The sequence below is a fragment of the Westerdykella ornata genome (assembly GCF_010094085.1).
Source record: "Westerdykella ornata strain CBS 379.55 unplaced genomic scaffold EI97scaffold_21, whole genome shotgun sequence".
Lineage (NCBI taxonomy): Eukaryota > Fungi > Ascomycota > Dothideomycetes > Pleosporales > Sporormiaceae > Westerdykella > Westerdykella ornata.
In genome coordinates, this window is record NW_022986871.1 from 145,645 (window position 1) to 160,976 (window position 15,332).

General features: G+C 52.8%; 7 protein-coding genes across 7 annotated transcripts; 6 read left to right on the top strand and 1 right to left on the bottom strand.

Moving 5' to 3' along the window:
• Positions 1-843: 843 nt before the first annotated feature.
• On the bottom strand, positions 844-3,888 carry EI97DRAFT_451792 (ADC synthase; the record flags this gene model as incomplete). The annotated part of the gene is made up of 3 exons (XM_033800371.1): positions 844-2,863; positions 3,131-3,683; positions 3,756-3,888. 3 exons carry the CDS (start codon positions 3,886-3,888, stop codon positions 844-846), a joined length of 2,706 nt encoding a protein of 901 aa, XP_033651759.1.
• A 914-nt stretch (positions 3,889-4,802) lies between these two features.
• EI97DRAFT_131577 (ER lumen protein retaining receptor) lies at positions 4,803-6,213 on the top strand. Its single transcript, XM_033793120.1, has 5 exons — positions 4,803-5,051; positions 5,107-5,165; positions 5,228-5,506; positions 5,557-5,807; positions 5,856-6,213. The coding sequence occupies exons 1-5, from the start codon at positions 5,030-5,032 to the stop codon at positions 5,890-5,892; spliced, it is 648 nt and encodes a 215-aa protein (XP_033651760.1). The 5' UTR covers positions 4,803-5,029; the 3' UTR covers positions 5,893-6,213.
• An 860-nt stretch (positions 6,214-7,073) lies between these two features.
• On the top strand, positions 7,074-7,642 carry EI97DRAFT_460348 (uncharacterized protein; the record flags this gene model as incomplete). The annotated part of the gene is made up of 2 exons (XM_033801106.1): positions 7,074-7,152; positions 7,227-7,642. 2 exons carry the CDS (start codon positions 7,074-7,076, stop codon positions 7,640-7,642), a joined length of 495 nt encoding a protein of 164 aa, XP_033651761.1.
• A 495-nt stretch (positions 7,643-8,137) lies between these two features.
• Positions 8,138-9,717, top strand: EI97DRAFT_402602 (uncharacterized protein). The gene is made up of 2 exons (XM_033796490.1): positions 8,138-8,617; positions 8,672-9,717. The coding sequence occupies exons 1-2, from the start codon at positions 8,425-8,427 to the stop codon at positions 9,388-9,390; spliced, it is 912 nt and encodes a 303-aa protein (XP_033651762.1). The 5' UTR covers positions 8,138-8,424; the 3' UTR covers positions 9,391-9,717.
• A 122-nt stretch (positions 9,718-9,839) lies between these two features.
• EI97DRAFT_402607 (dehydrogenase/reductase SDR family member 8 precursor) lies at positions 9,840-11,476 on the top strand. Its single transcript, XM_033796491.1, has 3 exons — positions 9,840-10,586; positions 10,652-10,993; positions 11,049-11,476. Exons 1-3 carry the CDS (start codon positions 10,154-10,156, stop codon positions 11,354-11,356), a joined length of 1,083 nt encoding a protein of 360 aa, XP_033651763.1. The 5' UTR covers positions 9,840-10,153; the 3' UTR covers positions 11,357-11,476.
• A 154-nt stretch (positions 11,477-11,630) lies between these two features.
• Positions 11,631-13,019, top strand: EI97DRAFT_435326 (ribonuclease H-like protein). The gene has a single exon (XM_033798832.1). It carries the CDS (start codon positions 11,967-11,969, stop codon positions 12,774-12,776), a length of 810 nt encoding a protein of 269 aa, XP_033651764.1. The 5' UTR covers positions 11,631-11,966; the 3' UTR covers positions 12,777-13,019.
• A 56-nt stretch (positions 13,020-13,075) lies between these two features.
• Positions 13,076-14,765, top strand: EI97DRAFT_131692 (uncharacterized protein). The gene has a single exon (XM_033793122.1). It carries the CDS (start codon positions 13,376-13,378, stop codon positions 14,675-14,677), a length of 1,302 nt encoding a protein of 433 aa, XP_033651765.1. The 5' UTR covers positions 13,076-13,375; the 3' UTR covers positions 14,678-14,765.
• The last annotated feature ends 567 nt before the right edge of the window (positions 14,766-15,332 follow it).

A 15,332-nucleotide genomic window follows, 5' to 3' on the forward strand; every position in this document is an offset into this window, starting at 1 on the left:
TGTTGCGAGCGAGGGGTTTTGTATGGGTATATAGATACAGGTTGTTCAATGGGTACAGTCAGATATCGATACCAGTTGCCAATTCAGTGTTGTTTCTCCTCGTCACTACTTTCGTCTTGAATCTGCTCCCGTTGCTGCTTGATCTTGGAAATGCTTTCCGATATCACTCTACTCCCTTTGCCATATGGCTCAAGTTATGCATAAAGTGGTTCATCCTTGGTAGTTGGTGAAAGCCAACTCTCGGAAGCCCACGGATAGGAGCTCTGCCTCCTTCATCACTGCAAACACGTAGATGAATACAATAGCACCCCCTCTACTTCCTTGCGCATACCGTTAACACCACTTGCTACCCCCCAAGCCCCTAGTCACCCCGTACAGAACCATTTAGCAGTCAAACTTCGACTTGCGCACACCAATCAAGCCCTCTACACAACCCCCTCCCAACAGACTCAACACCAAGCCGGTTATAAAAACACGTAAAATCTAATCCACTCTCATTCTGTAGCATAACCCGGCAAAGAAACGACGCCATGCGTAATCTATATCGTACCAACAAAGCAGCGCTATGCGAATAACGAATATCAGAACCGATGCGGATGAAGCATCTAAACCACGCTCCCCCTCAATCCACCATTTAGGGGAGGAATCTCTAGTGTTGAAATCTAGCCATCTCTATCGAAGCCGCACGCATGATGGAATACCGAGCCCTCGAAACGAAACTCCAACCAAAAAAGCCGTCATCACCAACCCGAGAACCTACGCCGACAGCTACTGCCCAACACACGCACCCCCTTTAGGAACCCCCTTACCCACCCCTTTCCCACACCCCTCACCAACAATCCCTCAAGCAGCCGAAACCGATATCCCACGATCCAACAACGCCAAAACATCCGCAAGCGCCGGCTTCTCTCTCGCCCCGGACGCATCCCCAGCGGCCTCGCTACTATCCATTTGGAACGCCCGCGAGGCGCTGCGGAATTTTCCCAGCATCTCGTCGTACTCGGACGCAGGGTCGGATTGGCTGGTGATGGCGCCGCCGGCGCCGATGAGCCATTCATCCTCATCATCCTCTTCCTCCTCAGCTACTACTTCCTCCTCCGAGGTGCTCTCAGGCGCAGCTTTATCAACCTTCACAGCCGTGCGAATGACGACGGAGAAGTCTCCCGCGCCGCCAAAATCGAGGTAGCCAATGACGCCCGAGTAGACGCCCCGCCGCGCAGCCCGTTCCTGGGACTGCAGAATCTCGCAGCTGCGCTTCTTGGGCGCGCCCGTCATGCTGCCTGCAGGGAGCGACTGGATAAACGCCTCGAAGCCCAGCGTCGACGACGCATCGTCTGGGTCCGGGGGCGCGTATTCCGCTGCTCCGACGCTCGCGTCGTGCCATTTCTCGGGACTGCTGCTGCTGGGTGTCCCGGGACCGGGACCGGGACCCAGACCCGCGGGTATGGCGTCGATGACGGAGACGAGTTGCCACAGCGTTTCGTACTCCTCGACTTGCATCAGTTGGCTGACTTTGACGTTGCCGGCGCCGTAGACGCCGTGGAGTTGGTGGCGGACGAGGTCGACGATCATGAGGTTCTCGGCGCGTTCTTTCGAGGACGAGAGGATGGCGTGGGCGTCTTCGGCGGTGACGCCGGGCCGCTTTTGGACGGTGCCCTTGATGGGTCGGCATTGCGCTTTTTGCTTGCGGTCCCAGCAGATGTAGCGTTCGGGCGAGGAGGAGAGGATGTGCACGTTGCCCAGGCGGACGTAGGCGCTGAAGGGCGCGGGGTTGCGGCTCGTCATGCGCTTGTAGAGCTTCCAGCTCAGTTCGTTGTTGGCGGTTTGGGAGTGGCGGCACTCGAGGGGCCTTTTAGCGGTGATCTTGTTCTGCGTGGTGAGGCAGAGCTCGTAACTGTGACCGTTGGCAATGTACTCCTGGCAGTTTTCTACGAGCTTGCAGTATGCATCTTGCTCGGCCACATGTTGTTTGCAAGACCAGAGGTACTCGTTGAGGGTCGTGTCGGTGTCAAAGGGATCTGGCTTGGGCAGCGGAGTCAGATTCGGCGTAGATGAGAAGCTTTTCAAGGCAGCGGCATTGTAGATCTTCTCTCGGGCACCTTCGAGCCAGGCACGATCACACAGCCTGGTACTCTGAACGTAGGCTTTCTTGAGAAAATGGTCCAGAACAATGGAGCGTGTAACGTACGCGAAGCAAATGTCGGGATATGACGATTTCCCAACGAAGTCGACATCAATCGTTTCCAGGCCAGACTCATATGTCGCATAACCCATGAGCCCGCCCCAGAATGGCGCAGGGTTTGCTTTGATAGGGGTGCGGATTGGCGTGGCAAGTCTCATGAAGGCTTTGATATATTCCCAGGGAGTGGAAGTCATAGCCTTGATGAGCACGTTGCCTTGCCCATCCTGGAGCTCGAGTGTCCCTTCTCTGCAGCCTGATTGTGAAGTTCGATCCGCGCATGTATACAGTATACGGATCGTTTCTTTCTCCGGAACCAGTCCAATGATGCTGTATCTGCCTGTCCCCACCTTAAAGGGTTGGAAATTTGGTTGAAGACCAGACTCTAGTACTATCGCCTCACCCCGTGGGATATCGAAAGCTTCGCAGACGTCCGCGACCGTAAGACGCCCACTTCCAGTGGTTAGCCATTGCAGATATGGCGGCGGGAAGTAATTTGCGCGCAGCTCCATGTCGAGACCGATCAATCCCGCGAAGTCTCTGGCATTAGATACCTCCGGCACGCGGCCACCAATGCGGTCCCGTAATGCTCTGGGTAAAGTTTTCCCGTCCTTGATTTCGGCTTTAAGCCGACCACCGAAGGCAGTGGCAATCGTATCCCACATGAGAGAGTGTTCTGGGTAGCTCGCCACATGTTGGGAGTCGTCCTGGGGAGAAGGTAGAGTTAGATTTCCTCCTGTATGTGATTTGGACACGATGGCATCCCGGACTGCTTCGAGAAAATCGTGCGTGTCCTTGATTTCGCCTTTAAGCGGAAGGCCAAGGTCGCTAGCTAGCTTCTCCCAGCTGAGGTTGGATATCGGATGGCCTGTCGGCTTCAGAGTGTCTTTCACAAGAGTAGGTGGGGTTACATCTCCCGCGCGGGATTTACGGTCGCGCCGTCGTTCCCACCACCACGATTCTGCACTACTCCACCAGTTTTTGATCAAGTGCGAGCCCTCTTCGTTGGTGCATATGGACTCTGGGTGAAACTGAACGCCCCAAAAAGGCTTTTCAGTATGTTTTGCTGCCATCAGAACCGCCCCGTTCCTCGCATTATCAAAGTCCCAAGCTAACGGTTCGAGGAACGGACATTGCTCTGTGGTGGCCCAGAGTTCCCCGGGGTACGACACAGCGCCATTCGCCTGGATGTTGTGTCCGATGTCCACGTGAAGAGAGTGGTACTGCGTGGCAAGCAATTGGTCGAGTCCCCTGAATATGGAGCTTTCCTTGTGCAATATGTCGTGGATCAGACCGTGCTGCGGCTCCTTGAGCTTCTTCATCTTCGCACCGAACGCCAAAGTCATCGACTGGAAACCAAGACATATCCCAAGAACCGGAAGTAAATCCTCATCCTGGAGTTCCCACAGCTCTTTCATTAGCCCGACATCCTTTTCTTCAGTCGCCCACCCGGGACCAGGTCCAGCTATCACGGCATCAAACCTGCGGAGACATTTAGAGAAGACTAGAGGTGGTGCAGTAGACTCGTTCTTCTGGTTGTCCGAGTTGGAAGAGGTTCCGGCGCTGCAGAACCGACTATCATCGATGCGAATCTGCGTGACCTCGGCGTCTAGACATTCCGTGACTTGAGCGACAATATTGTTCGAAAAGGAGTCATATGCGTCCAGATACAGAATCCTCGGTTTTCTGGTCAAGAGGGCAGGGGCCATTGCGGGGGAAAAAACAGCCAAATGGGTATCCTAGGAGTAAGAAAAAAGAGAAAGAAAACGAAGAGAAATACGGCTGCGCCAACTCGTGATAATGAACTTTAATGAGGCGAATCGGAAAAAGTTTCGAAATCCCACCTCTTCTGGTCCCCTTCCCTGACAGGCCGTCAAGGTTGTTCACTGCGTCGCAGACAGGGACAATAGGGCAGCTTTAACAAAGGGGATGTGCTCCTCAAAGAGGTTGCTTTTTGTGTGAGCCTCTAGTCCCATTGACACATCGGGTCGGGAAAGCAGCGACGAATGAGCCGACGATGAACACGAAGAAACCAAGGAAACCTCACGGTAAAGGGACAGGCACAGAGCCCCCGTAGAAAATGAGTTTGGAAATGAAATGGGAGAGAGAGTGTAGGAATGTTCGGGCTGAAGGCCGAGTACGATCTTATCGGAGGTAAACTATGCTAGATTCGGCGAACATCTTGGCGGCGGATACTTCGGTTTTTCGCCACCTGCCCAGCTCCGGACACCAACGGTGGTCTATTCCGGGGAATTTTATACCAGTGATGCTACCGAGTACAAGCATGGGAATCAATTTGCCTTGCTCTGTGAAGCCCTACATATGTTCATCGTACTTTGTAAAACCGACTTCGCATGCTGCCAGTCCAGCGTATGTTGGCTTAGAACGTGATGTGTATACTAGGAGAAGTGGACTCGTGCCGCGCACAGAACGGTAGATATAGCTAGTTAGCTATTTCAATGAAAGCAGAGGACAGTCGACCGGTAAGCGCGTGGTTTATTAGACAGCACGGTCCCTAGGTTTAGAGGGCAGAGGATTGCATCTGTCCAATCAATCCTGCTTGAGGAAATCTTTAGTACTCAGAATGTCTCTCCAGCGTGTGGGAAGGGCCATAGGGCCATCACCCGGAACATCGCTCTTTTTGAGGAATCTGAAGATTGTTTTGTTCAAATCATCGTCGACGTCACACGTTGAGGTCGACAGTGGTGGCCAGGGACTGGCTTGGCATGCAAGGATCCTCAACACCTGCCAAACGTGTCTTATTCACCACTTCCATCGAATCCTCCAACCGCGCTTTGTTCATTCTGCCTTGTTACCAAGAAGACGTGAACTTCGCGTTGTGTTGCCGCCATGAACATCTTCCGGTTACTAGGTATGCGCTTCGTATGAGCGGCACCCCGCGCGCAAAGCTAACCACTCATGTCTAGGGGACTTGTCCCATGTTCTGTCCATTTTGATTCTGCTGCAAAAGATGCGGTCCTCTAGTGTACGCCAATTGCCCTCCCAGCCTCACGCTTCAGCTTGATCCCTTTCTCTGACTCTGCGTAGAGCGCTTCCGGCATCTCGTTCAAATCCCAGTTCCTCTACCTGCTCGTTTACGTTACGCGGTACATTGATCTCCTCTGGACCTTCTACCAGCCCTCGTCGCTCTACCTCACCGTGTTCAAAATCATCTTCATCACCACTTCTGCCTACACCGTCTACCTCATGCTAAACGACTATAAACCTACCCATGACCCGAACCTCGACACATTCAAGGTGCAATACCTGTTGGGCGCCAGCGCTGTCTTGGCCATCTTGTTCCCGTACAAGTACAAGTTTGTAGAGGTACATAAGGGTTCCGACTCGAGTTTGAAGTGGGGCGCTAATGTTCTCAGATACTGTGGACTTTCTCCATTTGGCTGGAATCCGTCGCAATCCTGCCCCAACTTTTCATGCTGCAAAGAACTGGCGAAGCGGAGACCATCACCACACACTACCTGTTCGCCCTCGGCGCATATCGTGCGCTGTACATTCCCAATTGGATTTACCGCTACTTTGCCGAAGGCCACTGGGATCCCCACTCCGTGTTTGCGGGCATTGTTCAAACGATTCTGTACTCGGACTTCTTCTGGATTTACTATACCAAGTACGTTGGCATCCTCTCTGCTTTGGTCGGGTACTAATGCCATACCAGGGTCATTCAGGGCAGAAAGTTCAACCTCCCTGTATGAGTATGCGCGTTCAAGATGCAGCACATCGCGCCGTCGTTTCTCTCGAAGCCAAGATTCTGGTCTCGAGTATCATGTTCCCTTGTATATATGTCCTATACTGAAGCATCTGGAGGTTACTTGTAATGACACAGTGAGCCGGCGTTTTGGTTCGAGCGGCCCATCGCGTCAGTCTGTGATAGACCTTGTCAGGGCGCTGGCGTGGGGTTACACGGTGGAGTCTGGGAGCTAATCGGTCGCAACGGATGTCATGATGAGAAGCAGTTGTACTATGAGTATGCAATCGAAACCATCTCGGTTGGTTCTGGCCTACCCCATTGTTCTTTACTGCTGAGATCTTTTCCGTCACAGCCTGTTGCACTCCCAGCGGTTGCTCCGCGTACGGCGGGACGCTCCTGGAAGATATCCTAATATGCTTAACACGGCTATGCACTCTCGCCGTTTTACCTTCCTATGGAATATGACTAGGCGACTAAAAGGTCAGTTAGACAGACACACAACAATATCACCTCATCTCGTAGGTCTCAATAAAAACATGCCAGTACGGTATACAGACAAGTGTTGGACATTTGAGTAACGCGACGCTGGGCAGCGGGTAAATTCGCCCACAGCGGCCATAATTATCTATTTATGGCGAAGAGTTATCATCGACATAATTGCAGTACCTCTACAGCTGCACCAAGCTGCTTCAGAGTATAACGCAACCAATCCGGGAACCAGGATTTTCGGCTTGTCCTCTGGTCCGCATAGACCAAAGTCCCTGCCCTTTACAACCTGAAACACGACTGCTCATTACCGACCACTCAAACTGCATCACTCTGCTCGCATCAACTCTTCGCATTGAGAAAAGGGCCAACAAGCAGAAACACGGCAGAGATGGCCACCGCGCGACACTGGGCAAGAGAACAGGTTTAGGCACGAAAGGGACCAGAAGATGGGGGTGTCACAGGTGAAGCGAACATATTCGCCGTTCCTGTCGCACCCCGACCTGTTGCATTTCACAAGATTCAATCATTCTCTTCCCGTCACTCTCTTTTCCCATCATTTTCTTCACCTGTCGATTCCCTACGCACATCCTCTGCCTTCGTTTGCTGGTTCTGCGACTGGTGTGCCACAGACAGGTTTGCGATTCCAATATCACGCATATACATCGACCTCGCTCTCTCTCAAGTACATCTGCCAAGATGGCCATCAACTGGATACTCCCTGTGCGCGGTCTACAAGCCGTTCTCTCTTGCGCAGTGCTAGGCCTCATGAGCTATGGTGAGCGACTAGCCTTTTCAACTTCAAGACATCGACATCCGTCAAGACCCCACACTAACCCTTCCCCCTCGCAGTCGCTTCCTGGTGGTCCACGCACTGGCGCCAATTCTCCCCCCACGAGGTCAACTTCCTCATCTTCAGCCCCGTCTGGTCCCTCCTCGCCCTCGCCGCACTCGTCGTCCTCCCCTGGAAAGCGCCCTCGCTCGCCTCCCAGAAGAGGGCCCGCATCGGCCTGCTCGCCCTCGACGCGCTCACCATGCTGTACTGGTTTGCAGGCTTCGTTGCGCTGGCCGTGTTTCTGGCGGACCGCATTTGCTTCGGGACCGTGTGCGCCATCGCGAAGGCGAGCGTGGCTGTCTCGGCGATGAGTTGGGTGGCGTGGACGGCGACGACCGTCGTGGGCGCTGTGAGGTTGTTCAGGGGTGGGTTTGGCGGTGGGAGTGGGAGTGGGACGGCTGAGGCGAAGGTTGAGATGCATCAGGGCGTGTAGGCGGGAAGAGATGAAAGAGAGACACAGGGATGAGCAGTGAACTTGAAGAAGGGAGACGGTGGCAGAGGAGGCGGAGGACATGATACCAATGATGAGTTTACAATGTGTGCAATCATCAAGACTGGCGCTGTGATGAATTGCGGGAGTTTGGGATTAGGCTGGCTTCAATGTTGCGGTTCTCGAAATCTATGCTTTTACATACACATATGGTAAAAGGATTTAATGAATGCTATACAAAACATTGCAAGGCAATGTATCTCTTTTCTCATCCTGTGAGATGCTGCTACAATACATTCAACCCTGCTCATCCTATAGTTAACGGAAGCTTCCCATGGTGGCAGATTTGCTTTCATGGAAGGTTTCCAAACCAGGTAAAGCGGGATCTCAGAAATTTGAAACTGCAGTTGTGCCAGTACCGTTTAGGCTAGCTTTTGTCCCCGCCCCCACATATACTTCCATAAATAGCTCCCACGTCACAAGCCGCCGCCTCCATCGCTCCAAGAGCCACCAAGAGCCAACACAGTGGGAGAAGCACTGTTCCATAGCGTCTTTGTGGCTGAGGCTTAGCTGTGAGTTCACCGCAGCATCTGCATAGGTACTTGGGTCGATCAGACGGCTCAAACTCGAAAGTCAATCTCCTGAATCTAATATACCGTTCGAATTCCTCCTTTCCGCAATCCTCTGTTCAACCCTAAACCTCCAGCAATCCAGGCCTAGACTGAGCAAAACTTCTGAACGAACGGGAACATTCCCCCAGGGACGGGAATATAGTCGCAGTCAACATGTCAAAAACAAGTGTTTTCACATCGATAACGCCATTACCGGCGGGCGTCACGAGGCAAAGCGTAATCGAGACGTACCATAACCACGAGGAGATGATTGACCTCAACCCTCTGGTGATTGAGCGCTTCCAGTGCAAGCCACCGAGCTATGCACCAGCAGAAGAGTACTACTCGACCTGGTACACCATCAAAGGTAAATTCCATGACAGATCAACTTGCGCAAACAATGTCCGCTCACTTGCTGTAGACAAAATATCATATCTCCCCGGAGGACTAGCAACTGGCTCCGTATCATACCACGCATGCTTCCACGACCTCCCGGATGGCCTTCAAACCCACATCTATGCGCCGCTAGGTCTGGACATTCGAGCCAAATGGAGCGTAGGAGGGAGTCTTCCGGGGGAGCCCAAGGAGCCCGTCGAGCTGGGCCTAGGCGCCCCTCGAGAAGGCCTCTACATCCGCGAAGACGTCAAGATGAAGTGCAACCTTGTAATGATCTCCTTCGTGAAGAAGACGTTCAAGGAATCGCACTCGAAACTCGTGGACCGCCTGGTGGAAAAGGCGCACATGATGGACGCCAAGGTCGCGAATGAACGGCTCAATGCCTTGAAGACGGTGGATCCGAGGGAGAGGAGTGGTCACGGGGAGATTCTCATTGGCCCTCCGCCTGGGTATGGTTCTCTGCCGCCGCAGCAGTCTCTTTCCAGTGTGTATTCGCATGCGAGGGGAAATAGCTACAGCTCTTCGAGTAGTCCGAATCTGTCGCAGTCGTCGCAAAGCCCGTATAGGGCGGCTCTGCAGGGACATGCTCCGGAGCCGGGAAGAGCGTATCGACCGCACGCAGACTATCATTCTGCACATGGACAGATTGCAGAGAGTGCTGGGCAAGGCCACGAGACGGCTACTGAACTGCCGGGTACAGAGTCGGAACGCAAGCGAGTATTTGCTGCTGAGCTTCCTGGGTGAGCGCATGTTGGTCATGGCATCGTTGAGGGCGGATGTTTTCATATGAGTGACCGGACTGCACGAGTATGTTCTCCTAGTTTTCATATTTTCGCTTTTTTCGATCTTCTTTCTTGCGGATACCCTGTAGCTTTCATTTGAGATCAAGACCGTGGTGGGTATGGTAAACATCCCAATTCTCGTTCTTTCTGATTGCGATGTCTATGGCTTGGCTCCGTCTTGAACTATGCGTTGGTTTTTTCCGGGCCGTGCTAACACCTTGCTTCAATCTTGATAACGAGCGATAATGAATGAAAGGAACAAATACCATTTATGTAGTTTTTCAATACGTCAGTTGCACGGTACTGCTTCGATTGGCATCGGATATCAAGATATATCCAAATACGGTTAGTCCCGCAGATCGAGTGCATGCTGTCTGTGGATCCACTGAATTGCTATCCTGGCGACCTCAACATAAACCAGGCCGCCAGAAACACCGCCATCTCTCGTGCAACAAACCAACAACAAGACACCGTCTTGCGACTCTGAACCGATGACGAAAGAAATGGCGACCATCTCTCTTCGCCAATCAATGGGACGCAATGCCGAGGTTGACGCGCCTGCATGTGAGAGCGAGAGCTGAGGACGAGCTTGCCCCTCTTCTGTTCGCCCAGGGGATCCGCATGTCTTTGTGACACCGTGTAGAGGGAAAGAGGCCGACCTTTTCCTTTGGCCCCCTAGCGTTTTACACATTCCCCCGAATCTATAGTGTATCAATCAATTCACCATGTCGGCCGCCGCCACAATCATTCGGCTCCAGAACCTCGTGTCGCTCAGCGTATCGCACATTGCGTTGAACCCCGTCATTACCGCCTCCCTGCTCTGGATCCTCACCAAGGGGCCCGAGAGTGTTAAGGAGTTCCTCGTCAGCCGGAGCGCCTCGCTCCGGGACCCTGTGCGCTTTGCGAAGATTGTAAGGACGCTCAAGACGCTCCTTGTAGTTGGACTCCTGGGGAAAGTCAACAAGCAGCTGAATACCATTGCGCTGAATGCATGGAGGCTCAAGAGTGAGAAGAAGAGGTGGAAATTGACACAGGAGATTGCTGTTGTAACGGGAGGATGTAGTGGGATTGGTGAATTGACGGTCAAGGGACTGTGGAAGAAAAGTGTGAAGATTGTTATACTGGATATTCAGGATCTACCCTCTGGTCTGCAGAATAGTACGTCGTTTCTCGTATCTCGTTTCCTCTCAATGACCTGGTGCACCGCTGACATGCGACATCAGCTGGGAACATTCACTACTTCAAGTGCGACATCACAGACCCTGCCGCTGTGCGCGAGACCGCGAAGCGCATCCAAGCTACAGTCGGCACCCCCTCTATTCTCATCAACAATGCGGGCATTGGCGGTGCACACGCGATCCTGGACACATCGGACGAGTACCTGAGGAAGATATTCGATGTCAACCTGCTCAGCAATTGGTACACAGTCAAGGCCTTTTTGCCGGACATGATAGCAAAGAACAAGGGACACATTGTCACAATCGCCAGCACAGCCAGCTACGCTGGCGTTGCCGGCATGGTCGATTATACCGCCACCAAGGCTGGCGTTCTGGCCTTCCACGAAGGTATGTATGCGCGGAGCTCAAGACATTAATCAATCACGGTGCTGATGGTGTGCAGGTCTCAACCAAGAACTCCGCCTCCGCTATCACGCTCCCAACGTACTTACCACGTCCATTCACCCCAACTGGGTCAAGACGCCGCTTATTGGCGAGTGGGAAACGGCCCTCCGCGTGGCGCAGCAACCCATCATCGAGCCGCAGGTGGTTGCCGATGCGGTTGTCAAGCAGATTGCCAGTGCTACTGGTGGCCAGGTCTTCTTGCCCAATACCGTAAGCACCGTGAGCCATTTGCGCGGGCTGCCGAATTGGTTTCAAGAAGCTTTCAGGGCGACGGTGGGAAGTGTCATTGTGAAGAGCTTGAAGTAGGGGAAAGCTTAAGGGGAAGGTTGGGGTTGTAGTGTACTTTGGATGTATAACCGAGGAGCGCAGATTGAAGCGCAGGAGCTGAGGGGTAGATAATGCTTATAATGAATGTTTTCTTCTGACACTATAGTGATTACTGCGTATATACTATTTTGTCTGCAATGCCGTATCGAGACAAAGGAGTCGTCATAAGCTGGGAGGGGTGAATGCCTCGGCTAAATGACGGCCCGAGACGCGTCTTCCACCAGGTTTGACGCGTCTGCACCATGGACGCGGAACAACATCTCCAACGGTATCAATTTCTAAACCATTACATCTTTGGGCTTCAACTGGGCGATAGCTATCATGGCAGAACCAATCGAAGATGTCCAGGTGGACCATCCTGACCTGGAGCAAGAGACACCTCCCTCAGACGTATTCATAGCGCCCTCCATAGACAAGGAAAAGCTGCTCAAAGGACGATCGTACTCGCATTTCTCACCAATCCCGACCCAGATCACAGATGACATGTCAACACCATGCGTTCTTGGTGTTGACGAAGCCGGACGAGGTCCCGTGTTGGGTGAGCGAACTATTTCTTTAAAAGATCAATGCATTAACAACCACAGGCCCGATGGTGTACGCTCTGTTTTACCTACCAATCGATCTACAAGAGTCTCTCCTGGCGGATACTCACCACTTCGACGACTCCAAAGTGCTTACCGCACAAGTCCGGTCCAATCTAATGCGGACGTTGTGCACGACCGATTCAGACCTGCATAACAGCTGCGGATGGGCAACGAGATTGCTCTCGGCCCGCGATATTTCTGCCCATATGCTGTCGCCGACGCAATACAACCTCAACGCGCAAGCCATGGACGCGACGATTGACCTAATCAACGAAGTGATGAAACGCGGAGTCAACGTCAAGGAGATCTACATTGACACCATCGGCAAGCCGGAAACATATCAGAAAAGGCTGGAGCGGATATGGCCGACGGTACGCATCACGGTTGCGAAAAAGGCCGACAGCTTATACCCCGTCGTATCCGCGGCCTCGGTATGCGCCAAGGTGACGAGAGATGCCGCCCTTGAGGTCTGCTGGGAAACGTACGAGAGCGGCGATGCGGAGAAGGAAGGTGGTGCGAGGAGCGAAATTGCCTGGGGATCCGGATACCCATCTGATGCTCGGACTTCGACGTGGCTCAAGCAGAATAAGGACCCGATTTTCGGCTGGGGCAACGAGTGCCGGTTTTCCTGGGGCACGGCGAAGGAATTGCTGGAGCTCAAGCATGCAGACCTCAAGGTCGAGTGGCCCGTTGATAACGACGACGGAAGCGATCTGCGTATGACGGACTTTTTCGTTTCGAAAGGCGAAGGCGGGGGGGACCAGCTTGTGGATTGGTTCGGGAAGCGCGTAACGGAGGAGTTGGAACTCTTCTAGGTGCAACTTTGAGAGTCGTGGTGCTCCCAACAGCGGGAAACCGAGCGTCTATGCATGCGTGCAGTCGAAGGCATGTCAGACGGATTTGCGCACGTCCAACTGTAAGTCCAAGCTTCAACGTTGGTGACAGGGGCGAAGCCCCAACCCCCAACACAACATCTTCTCCAGCAGCTATGTTAGAATCAGCGAGGCGAAAGTGACTCGCGGAAAACGAGTCTCATCGCGCCCGATGTTCGAAAATATACTCGATAGAGAGGTATCAGACTGGCTACGCCGACTCCGCCGCAGATCCCCGGCTTATGTGCGTCATGGACAGTTTGCCTTTACGAGGCGCAAAACCAGCAACAAATCCTCTGATTACATGAACCTCTCTTACTCCGCGTTACGGTTGGTGATGTCAGAGCTCATCGCATTCCGAAAACGAGAGGCCAGCAGAGTACGCGTGCGTTGTCCCAACCGAAATCTCGTCATCCCATCGGAATCTTGTCGGCATGGTGCAGAAAATATAACCTCGGCCGCCCGGCGTGGAACACTTTGCCTCTTCATTCCTGTGTTCCATTGCCGTCGTGACATTATCGTCCCTAATATCATCAAGAACAATGTGCATCATTGTTCCTGTTGACCATATCTCTTGCACACATACTGTTGCAATCTGGCAGCACTGCGTCAACGCTCCGAAGTCCAGGACTCGAGGATTATCACCGTGCCTACACATTCGGCAGCATCCGAGACCGATTGTGACCAGACAACTCTGCATCAATTGCGGCGGACCGAGGGTATTCGCACGAAGAGGGGGGCTTGCAGACCGCGGGTGGGGAAAGTCCGCGCTGTGGGAACAGGCGGAAGAGCACAATGATAGTGCGATCAAGGGTTCACGCTACCTTCACGATGCCATCGAGGACGAGGAAGGTGACGGTGACTCCGAGGACCTGGATCTTGAGGTATCCCCGCGGCAACCATGCTTGAGGCGGACGCAATCAGAAGAAGCCGGAACACGGATGCCATACTGGAGAATAAAGTCTGTACAAAGTCAAGATATACGAGCAACCTGGCAGCCGAACCTAAAGCGCGAGCTCATTAGTGAAGCATTCTCAGGTTACCAGCTCGACGATCCCTTCGCAATGTCTAAATCTTCGTCTAGCTATCCAGCTATCAATGCAACCCATGATGGTGGCTTGCCTTGTAATGAAGAATCCTCGCACACTGCAAACATTGCTCAGAAACCACAACTTCGGCCTCTGGACACAACATCATGCCGTCCTTTTCTGCAACGGAAAGGCTCCACGCTCCTGCATCCCTCAACCCCTACAGACATGACACCCGCCGTGGTAGATAGCGACACCGGTTACCTCTCCCTCTCAGGCCGACCCCCAAACTCTATGGCCCTCCCTTTCCACCGGAGATGTTCCACCTTTACTCATCCTTCGACTCCCAGCCCCGTTCCATCACGCCGAGTCTCCAACTTTCCTGTCCCGATGCCCGAGAACCCGGCACAACATGAGTTAATGCCGCAGCGCAAGGAGTCGACCCTGTTGCACCCGTCGACACCTTCGTGGTCAATGTGCGAGGATCAAATTGAACTCTCACAACCCAAGGGTTGTCGTTCCGCCCTGCCCACTCCTCCGTCATCGTCGCATTCGTTAGACAAAGAAGACATCGTAGCTACACTAGGGGACGATCACAAAACCAAGCTTCACGGAATCACCCGAAGAAGAAAGAACGCTGGCATACCTGACGAATTGTTCACGTACTGTCACCTTGATTCCGACTCCGAGTCTGCAGGCAGCGAGGAGAGCGACGGTGAATTCGCAGCTATCAAATGCTGTGCTACGAGGGCGCGAATGGCGAGGGCGAGCAGGGCAGAGTTCAAGGGAGCGGATGGATGGCGCTGTGCCCCGTGAAATTGCTCTGCCACTTTTGCTACACTAGGTGTTGAGGGAGTTAAGGTGCACTTGCATGCTGCATGCATGGTCGTGAAACTCCTCAGTAAAATTCCATCCTTATTCAAAGTTCTTCCGACTTCAGCCATTAACATATCTTGATGTTCTAATGCATAATTTCTGAATATGGCACTGTCATGTGGCCTCAAAAGGGTTACTCGCATGCTCATGATGAAATTTGCTGGCGTGAGGTGGCTATCTTGGTTCGCCAACAGTGGGCGCTTGATCTGGCTCTTAATGAGGCTTTGGGTCCGACATTGGCTTTGTATTCATGTCCAACTTTACCCCTTGTTCTATTATGTCATGACGCCTCTGACTATCGATTAGCTGAGGTGCATGCCAACAAAGACACTCGATTCGACTATTATCCGGATCGCTGTTATGTCGCTAACATCGAGATGCGACTTGAAAACTGAGTGTTACAGCTACTCGCAGATTTTCTTAAGAACAGTGAAGTGTAGAAGCCTTAGCTATACCCCGGATTTAATATCGACATATCACGCTAAGACTATTTTACCCGTCAATCTGAACCAAAGTCTGCATTGGCCTATTACTGGTGGAATTCGCATATTACAGGTCGATTTAAGGCCCCTACAATGTGGATGAAATCCGGGGT

Excerpts from the sequence above, each read along its gene's own strand:
- EI97DRAFT_402602 (XM_033796490.1), top strand. The coding sequence starts at position 8,425 with ATGTCAAAAACAAGTGTTTTCACATCGATAACGCCATTACCGGCGGGC. Across the intron at positions 8,618-8,671 it reads GACCTGGTACACCATCAAAG|ACAAAATATCATATCTCCCC; the intron begins GTAAATTCCATG and ends CACTTGCTGTAG.
- EI97DRAFT_435326 (XM_033798832.1), top strand. The coding sequence starts at position 11,967 with ATGGTGTACGCTCTGTTTTACCTACCAATCGATCTACAAGAGTCTCTC.
- EI97DRAFT_131577 (XM_033793120.1), top strand. The coding sequence starts at position 5,030 with ATGAACATCTTCCGGTTACTAG. Across the intron at positions 5,166-5,227 it reads AAAAGATGCGGTCCTCTAGT|AGCGCTTCCGGCATCTCGTT; the intron begins GTACGCCAATTG and ends GACTCTGCGTAG. Across the intron at positions 5,507-5,556 it reads ACAAGTACAAGTTTGTAGAG|ATACTGTGGACTTTCTCCAT; the intron begins GTACATAAGGGT and ends TAATGTTCTCAG.
- EI97DRAFT_131692 (XM_033793122.1), top strand. The coding sequence starts at position 13,376 with ATGTGCATCATTGTTCCTGTTGACCATATCTCTTGCACACATACTGTT.
- EI97DRAFT_402607 (XM_033796491.1), top strand. The coding sequence starts at position 10,154 with ATGTCGGCCGCCGCCACAATCATTCGGCTCCAGAACCTCGTGTCGCTC. Across the intron at positions 10,587-10,651 it reads ACCCTCTGGTCTGCAGAATA|CTGGGAACATTCACTACTTC; the intron begins GTACGTCGTTTC and ends ATGCGACATCAG. Across the intron at positions 10,994-11,048 it reads CGTTCTGGCCTTCCACGAAG|GTCTCAACCAAGAACTCCGC; the intron begins GTATGTATGCGC and ends GATGGTGTGCAG.